The 26,159-nt window shown below is 31.1% G+C and overlaps 4 protein-coding genes across 15 annotated transcripts; 1 reads left to right on the forward strand and 3 right to left on the reverse strand.

Annotated features, from left to right (window-relative positions):
- Positions 1-616: 616 nt before the first annotated feature.
- Positions 617-4,604, reverse strand: LOC107608033 (short-chain dehydrogenase TIC 32 B, chloroplastic). Of its 2 annotated transcripts, none has more exons than XM_016309925.3 (8): positions 4,443-4,604; positions 3,356-3,587; positions 2,662-2,741; positions 2,277-2,433; positions 2,075-2,153; positions 1,318-1,405; positions 1,170-1,216; positions 617-906 (listed from the first exon to the last, which is right to left on the reverse strand). In XM_016309925.3, the coding sequence occupies exons 1-8, from the start codon at positions 4,573-4,575 to the stop codon at positions 739-741; spliced, it is 984 nt and encodes a 327-aa protein (XP_016165411.2). In that variant the 5' UTR covers positions 4,576-4,604; the 3' UTR covers positions 617-738. The 2 variants fall into 2 exon arrangements, with proteins under 2 accessions (XP_016165411.2, XP_016165410.2); XM_016309924.3 differs by having other exon boundaries at positions 2,662-2,744; positions 4,443-4,597.
- Positions 4,605-9,413: 4,809 nt separating this feature from the next.
- On the reverse strand, positions 9,414-12,498 carry LOC107609053 (uncharacterized). 4 transcript variants are annotated; one of them, XM_016310883.3, is made up of 9 exons: positions 12,293-12,498; positions 12,084-12,205; positions 11,756-11,807; positions 10,993-11,263; positions 10,847-10,908; positions 10,429-10,627; positions 10,239-10,335; positions 9,961-10,043; positions 9,414-9,740 (listed from the first exon to the last, which is right to left on the reverse strand). In XM_016310883.3, the coding sequence occupies exons 3-9, from the start codon at positions 11,801-11,803 to the stop codon at positions 9,733-9,735; spliced, it is 768 nt and encodes a 255-aa protein (XP_016166369.1). In that variant the 5' UTR covers positions 11,804-11,807; positions 12,084-12,205; positions 12,293-12,498; the 3' UTR covers positions 9,414-9,732. The 4 variants fall into 4 exon arrangements, with proteins under 4 accessions (XP_016166369.1, XP_088349721.1, XP_088349719.1 ...); XM_088493595.1 differs by having other exon boundaries at positions 10,993-11,273; positions 12,293-12,490; XM_088493593.1 differs by lacking the exons at positions 12,084-12,205; positions 12,293-12,498 and having other exon boundaries at positions 11,756-12,032.
- On the forward strand, positions 12,270-15,755 carry LOC107609052 (cytochrome c oxidase assembly protein COX11, mitochondrial). Of its 7 annotated transcripts, none has more exons than XM_088493589.1 (9): positions 12,270-12,445; positions 12,580-12,688; positions 12,884-13,011; positions 13,337-13,697; positions 13,789-13,841; positions 14,287-14,359; positions 14,688-14,792; positions 15,036-15,116; positions 15,197-15,755. In XM_088493589.1, the coding sequence occupies exons 3-9, from the start codon at positions 12,932-12,934 to the stop codon at positions 15,296-15,298; spliced, it is 855 nt and encodes a 284-aa protein (XP_088349715.1). In that variant the 5' UTR covers positions 12,270-12,445; positions 12,580-12,688; positions 12,884-12,931; the 3' UTR covers positions 15,299-15,755. The 7 variants fall into 7 exon arrangements, with proteins under 7 accessions (XP_088349715.1, XP_088349714.1, XP_088349718.1 ...); XM_088493588.1 differs by having other exon boundaries at positions 12,304-12,445; positions 12,575-12,688; XM_088493592.1 differs by having other exon boundaries at positions 12,306-12,445; positions 12,889-13,011.
- Positions 15,756-18,264: 2,509 nt separating this feature from the next.
- Positions 18,265-25,135, reverse strand: LOC107606403 (protein POLLEN DEFECTIVE IN GUIDANCE 1). 2 transcript variants are annotated; one of them, XM_088493468.1, is made up of 11 exons: positions 24,200-25,135; positions 23,444-23,595; positions 23,081-23,184; positions 22,473-22,561; positions 22,283-22,356; positions 21,536-21,686; positions 21,193-21,360; positions 20,161-20,258; positions 19,930-20,052; positions 19,112-19,180; positions 18,265-19,014 (listed from the first exon to the last, which is right to left on the reverse strand). In XM_088493468.1, exons 1-11 carry the CDS (start codon positions 24,828-24,830, stop codon positions 18,814-18,816), a joined length of 1,860 nt encoding a protein of 619 aa, XP_088349594.1. In that variant the 5' UTR covers positions 24,831-25,135; the 3' UTR covers positions 18,265-18,813. The 2 variants fall into 2 exon arrangements, with proteins under 2 accessions (XP_088349594.1, XP_088349595.1); XM_088493469.1 differs by lacking the exon at positions 23,081-23,184 and having other exon boundaries at positions 22,473-22,557.
- Positions 25,136-26,159: the final 1,024 nt, after the last annotated feature.

Here is a 26,159-nt window from a genome sequence, read left to right on the forward strand (position 1 = left end):
AAATTCTATCGCACCGCTATAAGACCGGTTATGCTGTATGGTACGGAGTGTTGGGCGGCTAAAGGGGAGCACGAACATAAGCTGAGTGTGGCAGAGATGAAGATGTTGAGATGGATGAGTGGTCATACGTGATTGGATAAAATAAGGAATGAAGATATAAGGGAGAGAGTTGGAGTAGCACCCATTGTGGAAAAGATGGTTGAATCGCGTCTCAAGTAGTTTGGACATGTTAGAAGAAGACCGATAGAACATCCAGTCAGGAGGGTGGATGAGATGGAAGATGGACAAAGGGCAAAAGACAGATGAAGACCTAAAAAAACCATCAATGAGGTGGTCAAATGAGATCTACATGTAAACGGTCTCTCTGTAGACATGATACATGACAGAGCACAATGGCGTCGTTTGATTCATGTAACCAACCCCACTTAGTGGGACAAGGCTTTGTTGTTGTTGTTGTTGTTCTGTGTCTTTAATTCGACAAAAAAAAAGAATTATTTTTTTTCACATCTGAGCTCTATTTAAAGATTTGTTATTAACTAATATGTTAGTTATATATTCTCTCTTATTTGTATAATATACAATAAATTAAAGTAGAACTACATGGAAATTAAAGCCCTTTCTGGTAATCTTTTTTAGACCTTTTTTATTTATTTAACACAAGTGAATAATAGTCTAATATACATAGAATACATTACTATGTGCAGGAATAATAATTAATTAATGTGTAATAATAATAATTCAAAAATAATTATGTAACAAGGCATGGGTTTGGTTCCATAGTTTTTGAGCTTCTAATTCATCATTTGCAAGTCTTGAGCACTTGCTCTCATTACAATCTGCAAAGTATTTTCCACTTATACCTTCTGTTTTTTTGCTCAGAGCAACATAACAAGTAGTTGATGCACCCTGCCCATAAAACCATTCAAAATAAGTATAAAATAAAAAAAAAAATTATATTAGGAAATAATGCTCTATATATTCTTATGATGACATTGAATGCATTTATACTTTTACTTAATATTTTCTCAAAAATAGTTATATTGTTTATTGTGCTTGCTATTTCATGGAAGATGAAAATAAAAATAAAAAATAAAAAATAAATATCATGTTTATTAGTTAAACATAAGAATTGTTAAGAACAAGATGTTTTGCTTATTACAAATACAAACCTGTGATGTCGATTTAAGTAACTTTGATCCAATGAAAAATATTGAATCTGCATATGAAAGTTGAACATACTCTTAATTAGTAATTATTTCAGGCTTTAACTAATAAAAGAAAGTTAATTAACTATTTCTAATGAGACTTTGGACTCACCCGTTAATAAGCCTTGATGACCTCTAATAATTCCTGTCTTAACTATACCTGGATGCACTGCATTAATAGTTACTCTTGCATTCCTTGCCTGAAAGTATATTACAATTTCCCTTAAATTTTTATTGTTAAAAGATGTAAGTATATATAAAAAAATTAACTACTAAATCAGTTATTATGTCTTTATATATAAATATATATGTTATTTTATACACTTTTAATTTATATTTTATATTTTAACCTATATTCTATACGACGGATTAATTTGACAGTTGATTTTTGATATACACGTAGTATAGTTAATTATTATATTATAGATTTAATTACTTTATTAGTCCTTATAATTTTATCAAATTTTTAATTAGATCATTATATTTTTTTCTTTTCAATTGGGATCTTTATATTATTTTTAATTTTGTAATTAAGTTCTTTTCATGTCAAAAACGTTAAAATTAACAAATCTTTTTCTAAAAAAAAATATGTGATTAAAGATCTAGTTAGGTTCTTAATTGTAGATATCTTCAATTTACAGAGAAATATTCATTTAACTCTAATAATTTTTACACTAAAAATGACTTAATTATAAAATTAAAAGCAGTGTAAAGACTTAATTAAAAAGAATAAAAAATATAAAAATTTTATTAAAAATTTGATAAAATTATAAGAACTAATGTAATAATTTTATTATATACATATATAAGATTAGAGCATTATTTTATATAATAAAGTTTTGGGTTATTTTGCATTCTAAATAATTAACCTTGAGTTGCCTAGCTATTTCCTTTGCATGTAGAATATTGGCCAATTTTGACCGAGCATATGCCCTTGTGCCATTATACCTGCATTTGTATAACCAAAAAGAAATTAAAATGATAAGTATAAAAACTAAACTTAATTAAATTTTTATTTTATTATAGTTTTTGGAGAGAATTAATAATTAATTAAGTGGTTTTTGTATGTACTTTGTTCCTTTGATTATGTCATTGAAATGAAAGGCATCTCTGTTCTTCACCCAGCTATGGATCACAGAAGAAACGTTTATGATTCTTCCTTCAATGCCACTCTTCTCTGCTGTTTCTATCATTTTCTCTAATAGAATTTCGGTCAACAAAAAATGTCCTGAAAATTAAACAAAATAGATCTTCAATTTTAGTAACATAATTAAATATAATTAATTACTACTAAAAATATGAAAAATACATATTTAAAGCCAATTAAGAACTATTAAATTAAAGCTACATATGATGAAAAATATTACCAGACAAATGTTTACATAGATTTAAGAGTGATTTTTGAAAAAGGGAACGGGTTAACTAAATAAATAAATAAATAAATAAATAAAGGTACCTATGTAATTTGTGGCAAATGTCATTTCAATCTTCTCTTGAGAGAATTCAAGATTTTGAGAGAATATTCCAGCATTATTTCTGCTAAATTAATTCATTATAACAATGATTATTTCATCTCCATTTTCTTTCACAGTATTTTATATATACATTAAATTAAAAAGTAAAATAACAAATAAATTTCTAATAATTTATATTTCGAACAGATTAGTTACTAAAGAAAAAAATATCAAAAATTCCTATACTTTAAATTAAGACTTTTTACTTTAATTATTGTGATTATAGGGATTATAGGAATATCTTTCATTGAATATTTATAGTTTTACTGAATTTTCAATTAGGTATCTATACTTTTTTCTTTTCAATTGGGTCCTTAAAGGTATACAAGTAATTTTATAAATTGCTAACATTTTTTTGACGTTTAATATTAACAGGGATTAAATTGAAAAAAAATAATGTATAGGAACCCAATTATAAAAAATATATATATATAGAAACCTAATTGAAAATTCAATGAAACTATAGAAACTTGTAGAGTAATTAAACCTTCTTTTTTATTTTAAGATAGTCTATCCACATCTATTATTCTAAAAGACTTTATTAGTAATTTTTTTCTTAAAAGACTAATCTGTCCGAAATATAAATTCTCAAAAACTTTATTTATCACTTTACTCTAAATTAAATTAAAGACTTACATGAGAATATTAAGAGGAAGGTCCAAAGCTATAAAGTGGGAGCAAAATGAGTGTATAGAAGCAAAGGAGCTAAGATTAATTTCCAAAATCACAACCTTAGCATTTGGAATCTCTTTTTGTATCTTCTCTTTGACTTGTTTAGCCTTCTTTGTATCCCTTGCGGCAATTACAACTCTCACTCCTCTCTTTGCTAACACTCTTGCTGTTTCAGCTCCAATTCCAGAACTTGCCCCTTTAATAATTTGATTTTAAAACATAAGCAATATACCTATTTAACAAGTAATAAAATCTTATTTATTATATATTAAGTTATTGATCTTATTCATTATGGGAATTAAGAAAAATAAAATACTAGGGGGGAAATCCCTCACACATTATTATTATTTTGTTCTTAGATAGAGTTGTGTTACTTGTATATCTAAAATTGGATTAAAATAAAATAAAATTTAAATAACATAGATAGGGAGATCTAGTAGGTGTAGTGTGAACAAATGAAATTAAATTTAGAAGATGAAGAACACAAAAGAGACAAAATCATATCTTGTTGCGACCAAAAAGAAACGACCACCTTAAGTGGTACCCCTCACGTGCAATACTATTGTCTTCAACTTTATCAATGCCCAAAAAATAATCCAACTACATAGAAATTTCTTGTAAGGAAATCCATCAATCAATTAGGTGGTGAATTAACATTAAATTTAATTTGGCCAATATAATTCTTCATTAAAAAACTTTCATACACATAAAAAAAGATTCACAATTAAAAGTAGTAATTATTTAATTTTATATAGAAAAATGCATGAGTGGTGTTAATTAACATTATAATTAACTATTCCTAACTACATAGACTATACATCATCAAATAGAGCTAATTAACAAACTCCTAATAATATGATCACTTTACATGCTCTAATCTGGAGAATTGGACAGAAAACTTCACATACAAGGCTAAGATTTAAAGGTTAGAGTCTAAAATTAAAAATTAAAAAAATTAATTGGTATTAACTGGAAAAAAATTGACTACTCCCTAGTTAAACTCTATAATATAAATATTGTAACTAATTAAGGATGAATATATAAGACTTACCAGTTATAATAGCGGTTAGATTGGAAGAAGAAGAAGAAGAATGTTGTTGATGAGTGACTTGTTCAGCAGTTGAATTTGAACCAAAACCACTTGGCCCTGCAATTCCAGCCAAGTATCTTAGTGTTCCTTTCATGGATTTATTTGCCTATGCTTTTCTTCCTTGCTTTTAGAATATACCTTAATATATAGGTGTCCTTTGTGATGGCTTGGGAAAAGTCATGGCTATGGTGGCTAAGAGTGATGGACCTGTAATAATATGACACATGGCAGTTTGACTCTCATGAGAAAATTTGAGAAAATAGTAATTTTTTTTTAAATTTTTTATTTGCATTAAATATATTTTTGACGGCTAATTTTTTTTTTAAAAAATTAGAACAAATTCAGTAACAATTTTATAAGAATAATTATCAGAGATAATTGTTATGTATTATTATTGGATTAATTCTAAATTTTTTAAAAATTTAATTGTTAAGGATATATTTATTTTGGGATAAAATTAAAACAAAATAAAATTTAAAAAATATTTTTAAAAATTTTAATAAATTTTAAAATTAAAAAATATATTTTACCCATTAATTAATTATGTACTGTTGATATATACAGTTATACACCTATATATGTTAGTTGGGTGGTCCACAAACTATATATATACTAATAAAAATATAAAATAATTTGGAATGGAAACTAATATTTAATTTGCAATATTACTATATTAATTGAATTTTTTAAAACTTCTTTTTGTCTTTGTTTCTTATAATTATTGCTTGTGTCCTTATTAAGTGGCTTGCATTTTCCTTGTCATATTCGGAAATTGATAAGGTCTAAGATAATATTTTCCAGCATAATTATGCTTCTGTACTAAGAAGAAAGTGCACAATGTTGCTTAATATATAAATCAAGTTACAACAAAATTATTTTGTGAAGATAATCAATTACCATTGGTGAAGTAAAACTAGATTATTGGTCCTTTAAAAAGTTTTTTATTATAAAAAAAATTGTTTTTTTTTTTAATAAACACTTAAATAACTTTTTAAAAAATTATAATTAAATTTTAAAAATTACACCAAAGCCTGTTAATATTAGAGGGATTAAAATTTCCTATCCTACCTAAACATGTCATTTTCTCTCCCACTTGTTCACATTTAAAAATTAATCACTAATATTGATTTGCACGAAATTTATTTAAAATCGGCTTGACTTAACTGATAAATAATTATTGAAAGTGTAAAGTATATTTTTTGTCTTTAAAATTTGACAAAAAAATTAAAAATATTCCTAAGTTTTAATTTGTTTTAATTTTGTCCTAAAATTTTTTTATTTGCATCAAATATATCATCGACGGCTAAATTTTCAAAAAATTTAAGACCAATCTAACATAATTCAGGAGAGGTTCATTTAAATATTTTATTGTTATTCTTTATCATTTATCTCTTTTATGAATAAGGTTACTAGCAGACCAAAAATTAATCAACATTGTTTAGTTTCCCAAATTGAATTTTCAAAATGAACAATTAATTTGAACACAAAAGAGTCATGCTATTTAAATATCGCTAAAAATAAATATTTGTGGAGGAATCCTTAACAAAGTCTAATATGATTTTTCTAATAAATATTTATAGATGAGTTAAGATTTCTAATAATTTTTCTTGCATGATTAATGGTAGAGCATATTATACTAGGTTTTGCAATAAGACATTTGTTAAAAAATAAATAAATCATTTTATTAAAAATTAAGAATTTCAAAATTATAATGGACTTTTTATTTAGAAAAAGTATATGAAACTAAGAACTTACAGTCAAAAACTAAACAAAACCATATTAATTTATATTTCATTCTTAATTAATTTAATTTTTTTAATTTACAATATTTGTTATTAATTGTTGTTTAAGTAAAATCAACCTTTGACAAATATCTTTCCAAAACTACTCCTAGGATCATGGCGCAGAATCAAGCCCGTTTCTTCATACCTCACACGAAGCCCTTTGGGTGTTACGCTGCATGGTTTTATAAATCAGAAAATAGATTTAGAATCATCCAATTTATAAAGAAAAGAAACATTCTAATTCCTAGCATAAATACCATCTACGTAGAGGTTTTGAATTCACCTAGAGATATTTGGTTGGTTTTTGGCTGTTACTCTCTTGGTTCCTAACATTGTTGATTTATTGATAAACTGTTTACAAATTTCATTTTTATATTCTTAACCAAATGCCTGTTATTATTAACCCATTTTTATGATTCCAGGACATGTTTGTTGGAGGAAGTGATACTGCTTCAACAACTCTAGAATGGACTTTTGCTGAGCTCCTTAAGAACCCAAATGTCATGAAGAAAGCCCAAGAAGAAGTAAGAAGAGTTGTGGGGAGCAAATCAAAAGTGGAAGAAAATGATGTGAATCAGAACTACTTGAATTCTTGACCAAAAAAAAAAAAAAAAAAAGAACTACTTGAATTGTGTGATCAAAGAAAGTCTTAGATTACATCGACGGATCCAAGGGTATGATATTCCTCCAAAAACAAGGGTATTTTAATTATATTTGATCCTTTTTAAAATAATATGTAATTTATTTTTTTATATATTAATTTTTAATTAGATATTATTTTAATCTGATAACAAACTATATTTATAACTTGAGTTACCTCAATTTAATTAAAATTAATATCTTAATTATAGTAAAATTATTTTGTAATTAAATTATTATTTAAAATAGGTAATTATCTAATTTCTTAAATATTAATAACCATTTTTTTTTTCCAAATCAATCTTTCTAAACAAACCACTTCTGCACATTAACACTCTTCAATGTAACCACTCACTATCTACCGTGATATTAGTTGAATGCTTTGAATATCATTTTATTTTATTTTTTTTCATTTTTTAAAGATATTTTTACCAAATTATAAATTCTATGAACTTTCAAATTTTTAAATGAATCTAACTATTCATGCTAAAATTTTAATCTTACGGAATGAAACTGATATAAAGAATGATATATTATTATTAAAGGAGATAATAGAAAATTAGATAGGAATGAAGGTTTTATGGGTTCACTTTTGCCAAAGCATGTTCAAGTTAATTATTTGACGGGGTGAACGATTTTGGAAGATGCAACGATGACGAAGGAAAAGTGAAAAGCCATTATAAAGAGAATTAGGATACCGAATTTGGAAGAAGTTTTGCAATTTTTTCTTCTGTATTTTGAAAAGAATGATTTAAAGAAAATAGGATTTAATATTTCAAAAAATTATATAATTATCCATTTCAAATAATAACTTAATTATATCCTATTATGGACTCACATGGCACATATGTCAGGCATATTCTACTTCTTCTTCTTTTCTTTGTTATTTTTATTCTGATTTAACTGACTTTTAAAAATTTCAAAGTAAAACTAAATGTAGGTTGCTAGGTTGGTGTAAGTGTAACCAAATTAAACTAAGATATGAGACTATTAGTAGCTGGTTAAACTGGTCTGAAGCTAGCTCAGTAGAAAGTAAATGTGTATGTAGTATGTACTACTAGATGTGATTAAGAAAAGTTAATTAGTGATTGGTATAAATTCAAAGTACACCTTTCCATGATATCATAGATTGGAAAGTAACTAAGAATCCTAGCTCATTTTTTTAACTATCTTCATAGTATTTAAATAAACAAATTTTGAATTATTTATTTATTTATATGAGAAACTACTTAAACTTCTATTAGAATTACGAAAACAGATACAGTTTCTTTTAAAAAAAAAATTCTTTCTTCATTTCCTTTTAATAAAAATCATGTAAGCCCCTTCCAACCCCACTCCCTTTTGTTTTGAGCATTGGATTTTTTCTTGTGTTGTCCAGAATTAATTTTCTCAAGGTTGGAGGGGACCATTAATCCGGGTAGTTAGTAAAGAGAATTGAATCGCTTACAAGTGACAACAAAGGAATGCAGCTGAAATAGTATAGTAGTGAAATGCAGAGAATATGATCATCAAACTTGCTTTATACATATGGTGAAAATGCTCTATATAAGGCTGCGTTTGTTTCTAAGAACAGAACAGGATAAAACACTGAAAACAGGACAGGACAAGATACTGATGGACAGAGACACAAAATTTTGTATTTTTCTATTCTGTTTGGTAATAAACTAGAACAAATTATGAAAATTCAATTTATTTTTATTTTTTTTTCATTTAAAAAATTTGAGATGAAAAATATAATAATAAAAAATATAATTATAAAAAATTAACAAAAATAATAAAAGAAAAAATAAAAAATAAGTTGTGTTCCTTATTAGTGTATTTTGTATCCTTCCTGTCAGGATGGACACAAAATAAACTAATTCAGTGTCTCTGAACACATTGTCTCTGTCCATGTCTCTTTTGCCAAACACAATTTTATGTCTCAGTGTCCATGTTTCAATATCCTATCTCTGTAAACAAACGCAGCCTAATGTAGGCTAGCTAACAACTCCAATAGAAAAGTAGTAAATGGAATTGTGGTCATAGAATGAACAAGTAATTCATTCACCTTGTTGCTGTTGGCACCATACGGCAATATATGTATATGTCTTCACAAATAAGAAAAGAAAAAGGTATATGCAAACTCATTACCCACTTCAATTCAAATATACAACTTTCACCAACAAAGAAAGACAAGGAAAAAAAGAAAAGAAAAGAAAAAACAATCAATCATGTTTCATGTTTACATTTGGAAGCTTTTCTTAAATAAAACTAAAACTAAAAATAATCTTAAAAGTCTTTGTTATTTATTTAACCTCTATATCTTATGCTTAACTAATGAGATTTTAAAGTGAAAGGGACCTAAAATGTAATTATCAGGTACCCTGTTCTTTTCTTTTCCCTTCCACGATACAATGTGTCCTGTTATTAGTACACAACATTGCTTTGCAATGACAACTACACGTTACTTTTCTTTTTCTTTTATATAGAGAGATCTCACAACCTGGTGAGAAAAACGAAAGAGTGGAAATTGGAAATATACGACCATCTTTGTTTGTATATCAACAACTGCATCCTCTTTCTCAGTCTCTTATGGTGCAATTTGAATAAAAATACACGAAAGTTATAAGACAAAAACTACATATGAGTAAAGAGAGTAATATATATAACTTTTTTCTTTCTTTTTTCCTTCCCCCAAAAAACTTACATTAGAATTATATTATGATTTGCAATTATGTTTCTCATCTACCGAAAGGTCTGCCACTCAAATATATGTAGTTAAGTATTTTTCTATTATTCACTCCTATGTGGCTTGCAAATGCCAAGTCAGTTATCCTCAAATTCCTTCACTACGTACCTGTTAGCACAAACCAAAAGATAATATGTTAGAGTTACCTATAGAATATTGATTTCAATACATACTAACTCTACCTAGCATCCGAAGACAGAACCATATAGTATAATTGTTGAGAGTAGTCTATCAATATGATTTGCTATATACTTGCATTCAAGCAACTAATACAACAATACAAACATAATCCAATTATAAAAAAAAAAAATCATTGTAAAATACTTACCATAATTCTGGTGCACTTTTGTGAAGTTGTAAATGGCTTTTATTAAGGAGCCATATCTCAAGAAGTTCAATGATCCCATATGTCTGTAATAAACATCTGTCAGAATCTATTCAATATATATATATACAAAAAAAAAAAAATGAAACTTTTACTATTTACAAAACACATACAAATGGAAGGAGATTAAATTTAGGGTTTAATGATCCAGCAATGGAATTGAGAAGAGAAGTAGCTCTGCAACACCAATACAGAGGGAAAGCAAAAGAGAGAATGCTTACACAATCTCAGTATACCGAATCCTCCATGCAGGAAAACCAAGGTGGCTTCTCACTGGCCCATAAACAAGTAAAAGGTCAGGTTCAGGACCCTTGCAACCTGACAGTGAAACCAGATAATTATTAAGTGAATATGTCCTGAACAAGAAAATGAACTATTTAAATGACTAGTAGGTTCAGAAAGCAAACAAACCAACAACTTTCAGTGCCTCATTCAGGAGAGGTTCTGATATCACTTGACCATCAATTTCTCCACCAAAGTTTTGTCGTTTCAAATTCTCTACAAAAATAAAATTGGCTGCTTTTACCATGGCCTCCTTTCCATCTGCGTAAGAAACAAATTCCAAAGTCATGTGCTCTGGAACGTGGAGTGTAACAGCTTCATTAACTTCCTGCACTGAGTTAATGCTAGATCAGAACTCATTGACAGTGATTTCCATTGAATATCTATCAAATCCATACTTTCCCACCAACACATTGTTTCAATCTCGATAATGATTACTAGGGGCAACATATAAGATATATTTCTTGTTTTGTGCAAGCAAATATCATAAGTTCATTAACATGTTATGAAAGAAGCATACTACCAAACCAAAAAATGCATATAGTACCTCTATTGGTTTTGCATTCTTCAATTTTCCAAATATGGCTTCTTTAGACTTCTTCAGCACTCCTAAAATGCAGAATTCAAGGAAAATATTTATATATGGCCTGAATCACAAAATGTTTATCATTACTGCTTCTCCAAGCTTCATACCATTCATGTCATAGAGGCAAACATTCTTTACCCCAATAGAATCCAGCCACTGCAAGAGCTTGACAACTTTTGAAGTTTGGTGAGCATCTTCACTTTCTATGACAATGGCAAGGTACCGAAGCTTTGCTATATTAAGAGACTTGTATTTCTCCAATACTCCACAAGTGATGAAACAACTTTCAATGAAACAACGGATTGCTAATATGGAATGCCAAATGCTGAGAAGTATGTGTAGGAAGTACCAAAGGAGTTGAAGCCCAACATTGCCCATCTGTAAAAGCCTTAAAACCCACAATGAATACACTTTTTAACATTTTCGATTTGAATGGAAAAGCATGCGCTCAGTTGCTGTGCCTAGACCAAGTAACCACTTAAACTTATGCCAAATGCTATTATGTTCAGCAATAAACTGGAATATTGCATTTAGATTGGAATAGTATGATGCATTTAGATTGGAATATTGCATGATTTCTATGAAATATGGCATCGTCATGACCCATTGATCTTCCTAGACTAAAAACACCATAAAAGTAAAAGTTTAATTGAAAGATAAGTTTTTGATACTTTCAGTGCATTGAATAAGTCAAAAACCTACAAAATTTCCATTATTATCTTCTTAACAAGTTTCCCGAGACATTTTTTAGCTACATCATTTACTTAATCAGTAACTGTATTATTGCCAGTTCCAAACATGTATTATACACATTTCCCCCCTTGTCTTTTTACTCTAATTTGTAATAAATCATGAAAATTGAACACTCACAGTGAGAACGGAACGAGACAACTTGCGAGCTGGATATTTCAAATCCATGATCCTAACAGTATGCAAAACATAAAATCCATCAAATTCCGAAGAACATATTATGGCATTCACTCAGCAGTAACACTAAACAATAATATGAGTATTTTGAATCGAAATTAGGAAGGTCAATAGAGAGGAATTCAGGTGCGGGTTTGATGAATCTGAGAAAGGAAGAAGAAGAGTAATGAAACGAATACGAAGGGGAAGAAAGAGGATCAAAATTGAAATCAAAGAAGATAATAATTAAAAGAGGAAAAACAGAAAAAGGTGGGTGAGAAAGTAGCATTACCTTGTCACGCTGTATGCGATGCAATAAACGCGAAAATGGCGCTTATAATTGTTACATTATTCTAACCGGTTACACCGGGAACCATGAGCAACGAGCACTTCTTATTGTCACACGATTCTAACCTGTTGAATCGGTAACCATCAGCAACGTGCAATGAACAATGAGGAGAGAAAAGAAAGGGAAAAGAAATAAGAATGGAGAATCCAAACCAAGAAGGAGAAACAGGAAACGTGAACGTGAACGACGAATCGGCAGGTGACGTTCTGTAAGAGGCGGAACGGATTGCTGAAGAAAGCATATGAACTGTCTGTGCTTTGTGATGCTGAAGTCGCTCTTGTTGTCTTCTCCAGCCTTGGCCATTTGTATGAGTATGCTAACAACAGCTTCCTTCGCCTTTTCTTTCAAATAAATCTCCAAATCTTTCACTTTCTTAACTATTTATATATTATTATACTTTAATTTGCCCTAAATACTTTTAAACTTGTTTATAGTGCAGAGCATCGAGCTCCTCCGTGGCTTAATGGCGCCCACTAGCTAGGGCCACCGTAATTCCTCTCCAGAAGAAACCTTCACTTCCGTTCTTCCTTTCAACTTCAACGATCTTGGTGAATCTCTTTCTTTCCCTCTTGCTCTTGCAAATCTTTACTACATTTTCACCGTTATATGCCGACTCTATGCACCATTGTGTTTTTGGGTTGGTATGATGGAATCGGAACATTACGTTTGTATATAATTTCTCTTTTTTTTTTTTGTAAACACCGTTTCACTTAAGTTTGCACTAAATTTTTGTTGCTTGCCAGGATAGCACTGAATATCCTGTTATCGTTTGGAAAGCAGTTGGTCTAACCATGATATGGTCGAGGCTAGGTAGGAGAATCCATCTCTCACCATACTTTAGGACTTTGCAAAATGCCTCTCCTGAATCCAGGTAATGCCATGTTATTTCACTCCTAAGGTTTTGCTGTTACATTCTTTGTTAAATGCTAAATACTGATGATTCTTATAGGTAGTAAGTAATGTTTTGAAACATATCGGTAACAAAATAAATAAAACTACATCAGATTTCTAAAACTATATACTCTCAAAGTTTTAGTGATTTTTTTAAATATAAAGATTCACATATGTGCTGGGTACCGTTTTTGCCTCTCTAAAGTTTGACTTCCAGAGCAAAAATAATAATAATAGATAATAGTGAAAGTAATAGTTTCAATTCCAGCAAGTTGTCAGTGGTGTATAATTTGTTTTTGATTCAGGTGCCTATCTATTGTTTCTGAAGTATCAAGTTACAAGTCCATTAGTTGTAATATTGGGTTCCAACATTTTTTCACTTCTACAAGACAATTGTCAAAGCTTGACCAGGAATTGAGTACAAAGTCATTCCATCAGTGTTTTCACTCATTGGCCTCTGCTTCACAGAATGTTAGAAGTTCAGGTGCTACATCCGGTGTTAGACATTTTTCGTCTCATGCGTCCAAAGAAAAGAAATCACAAAAGATGCTCTTATATTTGACTGGCTTGGTTTTTGGAATGGTCGGAGTCACCTATGCTGCTGTTCCCTTGTACAGGAGATTTTGTCAAGCAACTGGATATGGGGGAACTGTTCAAAGGCGTGAGGTTTGGTCGAGTTTGATTTCAAGGCTTTTCTTTTCCTCACCAAATTGATTGGCAACTTCAATTTTGTTTGACAATTTTACATTTTCTTCAGACTGTTGAAGAAAAGATTGCACGACATGATAAAGAGAAAACAGTTGCCACAAGGTGTTACTTTCTACTTCATATATTCTACCTTTTTACTAGTAGATGTTTGCAGGACCTTTTTTGTGATTTCTATTTCCTCAGGTTGAAGAATATATGTTTATTAGCAATAGTTGATCAATTTCCAAGTATCTTATTTAAAAAAAATGTTTTCACTGGTTCGAATTCTGTGCCACTTTTTGTAATATTGGGAATTTATGCAAGACTACTGTTCTACTATATTTCTTAAGCCCTATGATATATTTGGGTACATTGCACTAAACTTGCGATATCAGCCTTGGGACTTCACATTTGGTTTTGTCAAAGGGACAAGTGAATAATGATTCAATAAGTGATATGCTTACAAGGCATTAGTCAATAAACCTCAATTAGGCTCTTCGTTTTAGAAGTTGACTTTGATACGGTTGTAATAGACTGCTAGTTTGATGAGTTACTATATTTTTATCAGGGAAATTGTAGTGCAGTTCAATGCTGATATTGCTGATGGCATGCCATGGAAGTTTATTCCTACTCAAAGAGAGGTTTTTCTTTACTTAACACCTTACTGCATGTATGCTGTATTTCCATCAGGAAACAGAATTATAACTTGTGCAAGTATTCATTGAGGAACTTTTACTTATAATTTCTTGGAACCATTAAGTTTACTTATATTATATTATATTATTCTATTAAAGTTCCATTCTGCTAGCTTGGAGAGAACTGTTGATTATCATATTAAATAAAAAAGCTTGGTTGTCACAATTTAATTTCTATAGAGACTGATATAGTATTTTCTGATCTGGTTCTAGTTGCATTTACGGTTAACACTTGCTAGATTGGTTATGTAGCATTATTTGGTTATTCTAATAGGTAAGAGTCAAGCCTGGAGAAAGTGCCCTTGCATTTTATACGGCTGAAAACAAAAGTTCCACTCCAATAACTGGTGTTTCTACATATAATGTCACTCCTATGAAGGTAACGACTTGCGATGAATTTTCTGTTATGTTGTATATGGAGACAAATTCTTCATGGTCTTTCTACTATATGATAAGAGCATAATGGCATTTTTTGCTTTTCCTGCTGTTGGAAGTCTTTTGTGTTTCCCTTTTCTGCTGAACTCATATAGTTGCCTTCGGAGATTAACTTTGATTTCTTTCATAGAGCTACCCAAAGAATTTAGGGAGGGAAAACGTATAAATCATAAACTCTCTTATACAGGCTGCAGTGTACTTCAATAAAATACAATGCTTCTGTTTTGAGGAGCAGCGGCTTCTTCCTGGGGAGCAGATTGACATGCCTGTAAGTGGTTTCAAAAATAGTTCCTGGGGAACAGATTTACATGCATCTAAAATCTAAACAGTGTATTACTTGTATTGTAGGTATTCTTTTACATTGACCCAGAAATTGAGACCGACCCTAGAATGGATGGTGTCAATAACATAATATTATCATACACTTTCTTCAAGGTTTCTGAGGAGTGAGATCTCTTGAATGTTTACATGAGATTCAAATAACAAGCTTGCTACTTGCTACGACTCAAGGCAAACGATGCTTAGCACATCCATGAAGCTCAAGATATGATTACATATTTCTGGTGATTTGTGAAGGACTGAACTTCGTTTGTAATTCAAATTCAAAATAAAGATGAAATTACCTTTTCTCCCGTAAGTTTGCGAAGTTCTTGATCGTTTCCAGAAGGGCTGTTAGAAAACTTTTCCGATCAAGTTTTGAACATTTGAGTTACCAGGGCATGAGGTTGTGAATTACACTGAATCTATTGTCTAAATTGTATTTGTATCATTCGGTATCACTTTGCATTATTAGTCGCTTGTAGAACAGTTAAGATAGTTCAATATCTTGCTGAATCAGTGTTACTTCAGTGTCTTGACATTACAATGTGAAATGATAAAGTGAAGTAGTAAAAACCTTTTGATCAAATAACTTTATTATAAGTGGGCACATCGACTCAACTGCGATTACTCCTTCACTTTATGACATGGTAAAGCACATTCATATCTTCTAACAGCAAAGTATCCAGGTAAGTGGGTATATTATCTTTGTCGCACAACAGTCCAAACATTTAATGATGCTTCAGGTTTGAACACTTTTTCCCTTTAAACCTTCATTGGTTAAAGATCAAAGGCATTAAGTGTCAAAATATACAAAATTCATATAATTCTAAACAATTTTTCTCGTTTTGTTGTAATAGATTAACTCTTGGCTTCGTCCTAATTTACTATTAAATAAGGAAAATTTTATAGTATTTTTTATTTGGTGTTTAATTTTTGTCTAATTTATTTTTTATAATAAATTTTAAATTTTTAAATTAAATATTAATTATTTTACTTTTTTGACAATTAGCTTTTAGATATGAGCAATGCTAGGGGGCCAGCAACTTTTGTGATTGGTAGCCATCAAATAGCCATTAATGATGATCTAATGGTGTGAGATTTCATCCAATGACTCACATTTTTCTGCTGGCTACATGCTGGCTAAAATTCAACAAAACTGCTGGCCCCCTAAACTTTCCATTTAGATAATATGGCAAACAACATTAAATAAAGCGTAATAACAAATAACAGAAAAGAGAGAGTTGAACCAACTTGAATTAGTCGTAATAGATTACCCCTTAATTTGTCAGATTTGGAGACATCGTAAGAAAGAAAAAAAAGAGAGTTAATAATTTAATGTATGAAAATAAATGAATAAATACATGATACAATACAACTTTTAGATAGAAATGTGCCAAATTAAAAAGCAAATTGACCCATATTTTAAATAAGTCAAAAAAATATTAGTTCGACTCGACTTGCTTGAGCTAACAAGTTAAAGGGTTTTAATTGTTTGACTTTTACAAAAAAAAAAAAACAAATAATACTACATAATTTTAAGAATTTTTTATTTAATATCCATACAAATAAAACATTATCATACATTCATATATTTTCATAGTAAGTTATTTAAAATCTAAAAAATTAATTAACAAATCTATAACAAAAATAGTGTATAATATAAACTCAGCAAATTTTATATATAAAAAATAAAAAAAAGAGTCGGACGAAACAACTCGTGCCAACTTGATCCAAGACTGTTTCAGTCTCATAAGTTATTTAAGCCAAGCCAAATTGACCCGTTTTTAAACAAGTCGTTTCTTTTTACAAGCGAACCGACGAACCCACAAAATGCAGCTCATTTTAATGACTCTATTTTTAGAATATATTTTGTATCATCAACCATTACAGGGGAGTAAAAACTAAAAAGTGATTCCATTTAAAGTGCTTTGCCATATTCAAGCATTAGTATCTTTATCATAAAATATTGTGGCTATTATTAAGACTTTATTGTGTGACAATCCTTTATATTTTACCAGATCAAAAATAGAATTCTGTTTCCACTTTAAAATTTGCCATAAAAAGATCTTTATTTCTATCCTATTTTGACTTTATACACATAACCACATCTTCATGTTGATGATGTTTATTATCAGATTTTTTTTTATACAATCAACACAAAAAAGTTGGTAATTTGAAAAACAACGTTTTTTTTTTGTGTGTCGGTGAGACTTAAACTCGGTAACTTCTATGTGAGTATAGGAAAATTATTCCATTTGAGCTATACACCAAAATCAACTACTAAGGTAGAATAGAGTTAAACTATATATGTATTGTTTTCGTACACAAACATATACTAGCTAATTTTAATGGCTGATTTTGAGGTGCAAATAATATTTTGTTAAAAAAAATTGGGTTTTTAGAAATTAACTCTAATTAAATTGAAATAACTCAAGTCACAAATATAATTAGTTATCAGAGTAAGATAATATCTAATTAAAAATTGACACATCATAAAGGATAAATTACATGTTATTTTAAAGAGAATTAGATAAAATTTATCATTTTTTAATGTATGGGAAATTCGAAGGGACCTGAGTTATGGAAAAATCCTGAAGAATTTCGAAAATAGATCCTCTCAATTGTTAAAAAAAATTAAGGGTGTAAAGTGTAATTTCTAGCATTTCATTACTCTTTCTCTCATATTTATTCTTTGTCCCACTTACAAAATTAATGGTAAAAAATCACACTTTATCCCCTTAATTGTTAAAAAAAATTTGAGAGAATCCATTCCGTCTTTTCTTCCCGAGAGATTTGAAAACAACCAAGTTGATTTCAAAGGACAAGATTTCCAATTCCTCCCATTTAGGATTACTTGATGTGTAAGATTATTGGTTTCTCCCTTATTTGTGATAACTTTCAAATTTGCATGTAATAAACTTACTCTCTCCACTAAGGTTATCCTGTTGCTTCCTTGTACCTTAAGCTTTGTTTAATGAAATTCAGTACTTAACTTTCAAAAACTAAAAGGACACCATGATCACTATCAGTTAAATTTCCATGGTAAACATTAGTATCACAACCACACTAGATGCATGAAGCACAAAAACTCAGACTTCTTATGAACCCACCTGGGGATTTTGATTGCGCCTATAATAAGCATAATATGAAAGTAGAAATTTTTACATTTTATAATAACAAATAGCACTGCATGTATGTTGCTTCTGTGTATATCTGGCATATGGAAAGAGGCCAAAATAAGGGGTGTGAAACTAACTTTTCTTTGAAGGCAATTGGTACGGTCCAATATGGCAATGTATGAATTGGAGGGGTATAGAACTATAGAAACTCTGCTGCAGGTTAAAGGGATGGGATTCATGCAGCCTATACAACCTTGTATCGTTATTCTGTATTCATCAAACTATGCCTTCATCCTGATATCAAAATTGCAAGGTGAAACCATTCATAGGCTCATCTTAAGTTCGAAAAACCAAGAGATTGAACAAGAATTTTCTCCTGTATGTGCCAGTTATCAATGATGATTTGAGAATCGACTTCTCAAATCATCTGCCGGTGGTCATCTCGTAGATGATCTGCGGGCACATGCATGGAGGCCTTCATGGCGAAGCACCATGACTTGAGACAGAAACTTTTTCCCTTTTAACCTAATCTGCATGAAGATGGTGCTTCCTCCTCCGGTTAACATACCAGGTGGCGTGTTTCTGTAGGCCCAAGCCAACAAGGACCTTAAGGCTTGTAAGCATAACATAGGTCATTGCTGTAAAAAGCAGAATCCAGAAAAGCCTCCATCGAAGGGGATTGGGAGGAATGTTTACAGCAAAAACTGGAGTCAGCACTCGAATAACCTGAGAACAAGCAATAAAGAAGTACACAGACATTAAATTAGCAACAAATAGCAAATTAGCATATAGGAAATGCAGCATTTAAAACATTTATGATTACCACAGATGCTGGAGCAAGGGGGACAAAAGTAAGGTTTTTCTTCACACCCTCAGTTTGCATATTTAAAGTCTACAGATAAGAAAAAGAGTCAAGTGTCAGGCTTGTATTCTTAGGGAAATTTCCATCATAGAGTCAGCTAAAGCAATGTAATTATCAAAAAAAGTATAAACCAACTTAAAGTTGCAGAATTATACATCATTCTTTATGCAGTAATAGTTGGCTTTCTCAAGTGTCATCTCAAGTGTCAACTACATAGCATATTCTTGCTTTCCAACAGGAAACACCATGTGCAAATGCCTATTTATATAAAAAAAAAAAACCCCTTCCATATGGTAAAAGTATTCTCGTTCTCTTTTTCTTTTATTACTTTTGGTGAAATATGGTAAAAGTATTCACTTATAAACTGAACTCACTGGAATTAAACTATAAATCAAAGAAACAATAATGAAAGAAATCAAAGGGACAAAATCAATTGAGAAGAAAAATGACCAAGTTATTTAGAGAGATTAAACCATATTGCTAGAAAGGAATACAAAAGGCATATAAAACCATATTGGATTCAATATCGCAGTAAAGGAAAACATATTACAAGTTTACAACAGATAATCACAAAAGGAATTTGGAAATTGAATTATGGAAGGCTGTGGTACTTTCAATGTATTATTGCTCATAAAGCCACTCAAATTCTCCACCACATGAGGGATTTGAAACATATGCAAATTAACCATGCACAGCCAGCTGTTTAATGCCTTCTTAATCAGAATAAACAACCAATAATAGTGCATGGATGATATGCACATAAAATCAGATGAAAATACCTGTTTACAGAGGTCTTCAAGGAACTCAGAGTATGTAATGGGTTTGATGTCATTGAATTTAGCAATGAATGAATGCTTGATGATATCAATTATCATTTCGCATACATAAACCAATAGAACATTCTGCACCATCCAAAATGTGTCAGGAGCAAGTCTCGGTCAAGAAAGAAAACTGATTCCCATATGACGAACTTAATAAATATCATGAGCTAAAATACTTTGAAAGCTTACACTAAGAAAACTCTCAAACCAAGGACCCTCTGCCTCCAGAATATTTTGAGCCAAAACAAATAAGATAAATGCTGAAATATGGAATCTCTCTATAGAATCTGCTCATCACCACAAGTAAAAGGGAAAAGAGAAGATCAGAACAAACAACAACAACAACAACAACAACAAAGCCTTGTCCCACTAGGTGGGGTCGGCTACATGAATCAAACGACGTCATTGAGCTCTATCATGTATCATGTCTATAGAGAAAAATAAATATAAAATCTAGAGAGAAAAAATGGTCGTAGTATGAATGTCAAATCCAGAACAAATCCTAGTCAAATATAAACAGTTAATATTTGAAATTCTTTCAGTCTTACTAATTTACTATGCACAATAAGTTCATGTTATTGCCATTCTTGCAAAAATTATTTTGATACAAATGTGATAAGGGTATTATGGGGAATTAGGAAGTAGTTATTTAGTGAGTGGGAGTTATAGGACTATGGGTATAAATAAGGGACTATCACTATTGTAATACACAAGTGAAGAATAGAATTGAGTGAACCTGGTTTATTGTGGAGTCTATCTCCTAGACTGGAAGGATAAGGAATTTCAGATTCTGACAATCAACAGAATACACCATACACCATTTCTAGATTTCTATTGTTAAAATATTGATAGTCCCTTATTTATACTCATATTCCCATAATTCTCACTCACTAACTAATTACCTCCTAATTCCCCATAATACCCTTATCATATTCATATCATATTTCATTAAAAGATCAAAACCCATACATAAAATATTTATTAGTGTTTGACCAATGCAACCCATTAAGTCCTAACAAAATTAGAATTTAAATCAAAGGGATGCACTAATCATGGACTTCAACACCAGAACTAACTTTCATTTTGCTTAAAAAGTGAGTTTTATTCATCATATTGTAAAACGGTTTGCATTATTTTCTATTTAGCATAGGAACTAATCATCAATATACCAAATACGCAGAAATCAAAGGAAAAGAAACTCTAGTAGGCACAATAACTTACCAAAGTAAACCAAACTGTGTACATTGTCCTTGCTGTATCGCTTAAACACATTGCTTTTTATCTCAGCAAAATTATTTGACACCAGCAAAGCGAACAATGCATTGTTGTGAGCAACTATACAGGTTGATAGAGTGATTGCCTGAGCTAATAAGATAAAAGAATGAACAAGTAAGACTAGTCAAGGAACCAACAACCTCTGTTTCTTACTTTTGCTTACAAAAGAATAAGATAGGATAGTTAACAAAACATCTGTGATTTTTCCCTTTTCTTTGGTTTTTTTTGGGGGGGGGGGGGGGGCCTAAGAATCTGAGAAAACAAAAGTAATTCCAAAGAGGAAGGATATTTGAAGCAGCAATAGCTAAAGATTCATCGGCAATAAATCTCCAAATCCAGAATCTCGTACTTTCTGGTGGACAACTTGCAAGTCCTTCAGCTGAATGAAAGAACGTTTGCAGTACATCCCCATTAAAACTTTGACATAATTTATCAAAAATCTGCAAGATCAGTCACAAACTTCCAGTATAAGTTTCAGAGTAAATCACATTGATTTAAAGCATTTAATCAATCAACATAAAGTAAAAGCAGTAGCAGATTTGATTATAATTCCAGTAGCTTTTGACTGGATGGTTAAATGACCAAAGGCCACCAATCCATGTTATATAACTATTACTTGTGTATTCCATCATAGAACATACATCCTGCTCTTTTCAGTTACATTTTCAATTGGCATGCCCAAATTGGACCTAAGTCGAGGCAACACTATTATTTTTCCACATCCCTTCTTGCATATAAATTTTGAGTTTCCTGCCAATTGTCACTAATTCAGGTTTGCTACAAAACAATAGTGTATGTACTTCTTTGGAAGAGCAGGGATACTGCCACTCAAATTTGTGTTTATGAAAAATAAAAACATGGAGATAGCATAGCATATTGACACTGATCTCTGACTTGAATTAGTTCCCTTCCATTGTCAAGCCAAGATCTTTCTCACATGAACATTCATCTTGATTGAAAATTGACAATACGGATCGACATATGGAGAACTACTTATTCCCTATAACTGAGATTTATGTATTACGAAAATGCTCACCTCTAAAACATTGTAGACCACATATAATTTGATTGTTCCTTGACCACGGATCATATGATATATTAAGCTGATATCTGAGGCAGCATGATTTTAAGGATGAATAAAACAAATTCAGTATATAGCATTATAGCTTATCAACACAAAAATTAATGATATAACATACGATCATAGGAGCAGAGAATCAGAAGACCTGTCTGCTGCAGAAGAATGACTCCACAACTCATAATAAGAAAGCAGCCAAAATCTGATAATTCCATAGCAGACAACCTCTTGAACTGCCTGCCACAAGCATGATAAGGTCAAATTATGATACTAAAATTGATGGACTACAACAAGTTTTAAAACTGAACACAAGAATTGGGATGAACAAGAGGATACTAATCGAAGTACAAGAACAAGTTGATTTTGTAGTGACAGAGATTGGTCTTATATTCAGCTGAAAGAATCAGCGACTAATACAGTCTAGATAAAGTTCAAAAATTCAGGGCCAATACCATATCCAATGTCTAACTGGATTTGGACCAACTGCTTAATCTAGGATGACACGGTTCACACATTCATTTCGTACTCATCATTCAAAGATCTACAGATATTTATAAGGCATTAGTAAGATTGTAATAGATTGACTCTATCCAAAAAAAGATGATTGCAACAGATGGACACTGCCTAAATCACTAACTCAAATTGAAGAAATAAATGCTGCAGAATTTTGAATTTTCTATAACCTAAAATCCCACATGCATGGCCAACTACTAACATTTTATTTCGAGGGAATAAAATTTAGTAAAGGTGACAAACCTTGTCTTTAAAAGCTTCCAAACGGTCATCATGATTCTTGTTGGCATGATAGTTAATAATGAAAGAAATGAATCGAAGCAGACAAAGCAGCCAACATCAATAAGCTGCAATTACATTGTGTTTGAGTTGCCACAGCAGAAAATGCACTAGTAGAATATGCTACTATATGTTAGCAAGGGTAAAGGAAGGTTTAGTGTTTTTCATTTTTCCCTGAAACTTCTGAGTTTATTCCAACTATTGTGAAGGTAATATAGGCAGCTAAACCAGGAACATATATCTATAAACGACAACACAAAAATATAACTAGAGTCATTTCAAATTTCAAATTATCTTCCCATTTTCAATCGAGAAAAGGAAGTGTACCAATTCACATCTCCATGGCAAGCGAAAGATAGTGTCATAGACTCTCTCTCGTTCTTTTTCATTTCCAAGTGTTGTTGTACTCCGTAAAGAATTTCCATTGTGCATTTCTTCCAAGAAGTATGCTAGAGGAGATTTATCCACCAAAAATACATCTGACATAACAAAATTAAAAAGTTTAAAAACAAACTATCACCACATGTCAATTAATTAAGCCAAAGAGAAGACAGACAGTATTCAGCAAAGGCAAGCAGATATTGCTTCACATTAAGAAGTATCACACAGACTGCCAGACTAGTTTCAAAGTATAACAATAGAACAGGCATAAAAATATTCATGAATGTCAAAATAATTCACTCTCATACATAGATATCAGTCAACGCTCAAATGGCTGCACTGCATTAGCCATTCCATTGATCAACCATATATAGCCTTTGGAAGCCAATGCAAAGTGTAGTTGTATTGTAACAAAAATCACAAATGAAATTGATTCAGACATGTAATATTATACATTGGTTTGGATACAGTTTGAGCTCCACCATAATTGAAACTGCATGAAATTTGTCATCTGGCATTTTCCATTTTTCATCTGGTTAACACCTCATATTATAATCATGCATCAAAAGTTTTTTAAACCCTGTTTCATTGAAAATACAATTTCATCGTCCTCATTTCCTTCCAATTGAAAATTCAATCCATATCATGAAATATAACAGATGCGACAATGCATGCAGAAGATCAAGCAACAATCTCACTCACAATTCGGATCTTCTGACATGACACGCCTCCAATCCAACGATTCCACAGTCTCCAACTTCGCAACACCACCGTTCCGATCATTCTCATTCGTCAGCTTTGGATTCTCAATCGGACTCGCCTTCGCACCACCATCATCCTTCCCTCCGCCGTCAACAGCCACAGCAGCTGAATTCGCCAAATCCTCAGAGCTACCACTGTTCACAGCTCTCTGCCTCAGTTCACCAAAATTAAACCCGGTCGCCGGACCAGTACAAACGCTCGCCGCACTCTCCTCTTCCTCCACCAACGTTACGCTACCGGTGGAGTAAAACTTCCGAGCCCCGAGCTCGAATCCGTTGCAAGCGCTTCCATTCTGAAGCGGAAAATGCGGATCGGATGTAACGGAATCTGAATTAAGAGTTCTGGAATCCTCAACGGCGGAACACAGATCAGCTCCCGTTACAGAAGAAGATTCTAGAAGCTTCTGGTCCTTCTTCTTCTTATTCCTTCTCTGCTTGCGGCTCTTGCGCATCGTCGCCGTTTGCGTCGGGTCTGATTCTGCTCTGTTGATCGGAACAGCAGCGTCGTCGTCGTCGTCACGGTGGCGGAGAACATCGAAGGAGAGTTTTCTGCCAGCGGTTCTCAACGCCATCGGAATCTACGAGAAGCGTTGTTGCCTTGGTGGTGAATAAATGGGGGTAAATTAGGAATTTTGTAATTTGCATGTGAATTGAATTTTGAAGCCTTTATTATGTTTGGGAAGAAGAATCGCGTTGGAAGCGTATGTGATAGTTTATGAATTATGATATGATGATTTGATTGGTGTGAAGGAAACAGAGACGCTCTGTTTTTCGTTTGTTCACTTCTTTTGTTCCTTTGTTCCAAAGCAGAGTCCAGCAGGACTCGTTTCATTCGCGCTTTCTCATTCCTCTGCTAATTGTGTGTGTGTGCGTTTTTTTGGTCCTCACCAAAGTTCTTTACTCTCTAGTTGATTGGTTTAATTTTGATTTACTCTTTTTTTTTCTTTTAATTTAGGCGTGAGATTCAAACACATAGTCTCTAGATGAATATGAAAAGATTATATAATTTGAAGTTTGGCTAATTTTGATTTACTCTTATTGTTGACTTAATATTATAAATTATTTTGATCTACTTATAATGCAAGCTAGATCATCTAATTATGCTAGTGAATAAACCTGTACAATACACAAAAACGAATAAAATGAGTTTAATAATACAATTTTCACGATCAATTTTCATGACAACTGAATTAAATAAATAATGCTTCATTACAATAATATATGCTTGTTTCTACTTGAACAATATTTATATTTATGCAGTTGCTTAATCAACATTATCTGCCCATATTACATGCTTGACCAAAATATGCTACAGGTCTCGTGGCAGAATAAATTAATACTCAACATTGTGTCTTTCATCCTAGCTTGATTATACTACTTCTACTAAGGAAAAAAGGTGCATGCCCTTACTTTTTTTTTTTTTTTTTTTTTTTTTTTTACCAAAGATAAGAGACTCGAACCCGCAATCTCTTAATTGAGTATGGAGAGACTATGCCATTTGAGCTATTACTCATTGGCAAGGTACATACCCTTACAATGATGATACTTTTAATGCATGATATGAATATATTAGTAATGCTAGAAAAAAAAAAGTTAAAATTTTTTTTTATTTAATATTTATTAATTATTACACTGTCTTTGATTATTGTTTTTTTGTTATAAAATATTATTGTGAATTCATATATAATAAACTAGCACATTTAATTAATATCTCTCATCCAAATTATTCATCAATAGAACTATTTAAAATTTTTTTCATGTTCGTTCAAACTATTTTTGTCACTGTAAACAATAGATTTGTTTAAAAAATTTGACTATAAAATCAAATCCAACTTCAATTCAAGTAAATTTAAACTAATTTATAATTTTTTTTGGGTACATAATCCAAGAAGTTAAAAATT

Source organism: Arachis ipaensis, chromosome B7, assembly GCF_059453495.1.
Source record: "Arachis ipaensis isolate K30076 ecotype BB chromosome B7, ASM5945349v1, whole genome shotgun sequence".
Classification (NCBI taxonomy): Eukaryota; Viridiplantae; Streptophyta; class Magnoliopsida; order Fabales; family Fabaceae; genus Arachis; species Arachis ipaensis.

Bases quoted from the DNA above. Each gene is read 5' to 3' on its own strand.
- LOC107608033 (XM_016309924.3), bottom strand. From the start codon at position 4,575: ATGAAAGGAACACTAAGATACTTGGCTGGAATTGCAGGGCCAAGTGGT. The intron at 3,588-4,442 runs GTAAGTCTTATA...AAATTATTAAAG, and splicing joins TCTAACCGCTATTATAACTG to GGGCAAGTTCTGGAATTGGA. The intron at 2,154-2,276 runs GTACATACAAAA...ATACAAATGCAG, and splicing joins GACATAATCAAAGGAACAAA to GTATAATGGCACAAGGGCAT.
- LOC107609053 (XM_016310883.3), bottom strand. From the start codon at position 11,803: ATGGATTTGAAATATCCAGCTCGCAAGTTGTCTCGTTCCGTTCTCACT. The intron at 10,909-10,992 runs GTATGAAGCTTG...TCTGCATTTTAG, and splicing joins TTGCCTCTATGACATGAATG to GAGTGCTGAAGAAGTCTAAA. The intron at 10,044-10,238 runs GTAAGCATTCTC...TGTTTATTACAG, and splicing joins ATTCGGTATACTGAGATTGT to ACATATGGGATCATTGAACT.
- LOC107609052 (XM_088493589.1), top strand. From the start codon at position 12,932: ATGATATGGTCGAGGCTAGGTAGGAGAATCCATCTCTCACCATACTTT. The intron at 14,793-15,035 runs GTAACGACTTGC...TCTCTTATACAG, and splicing joins ATAATGTCACTCCTATGAAG to GCTGCAGTGTACTTCAATAA. The intron at 15,117-15,196 runs GTAAGTGGTTTC...CTTGTATTGTAG, and splicing joins GGGAGCAGATTGACATGCCT to GTATTCTTTTACATTGACCC.
- LOC107606403 (XM_088493468.1), bottom strand. From the start codon at position 24,830: ATGGCGTTGAGAACCGCTGGCAGAAAACTCTCCTTCGATGTTCTCCGC. The intron at 23,185-23,443 runs GTACACTTCCTT...ATGTAATTGCAG, and splicing joins TGCCATGGAGATGTGAATTG to CTTATTGATGTTGGCTGCTT. The intron at 19,015-19,111 runs GTAATCATAAAT...GCTTGTTCTCAG, and splicing joins CCCTTGCTCCAGCATCTGTG to GTTATTCGAGTGCTGACTCC.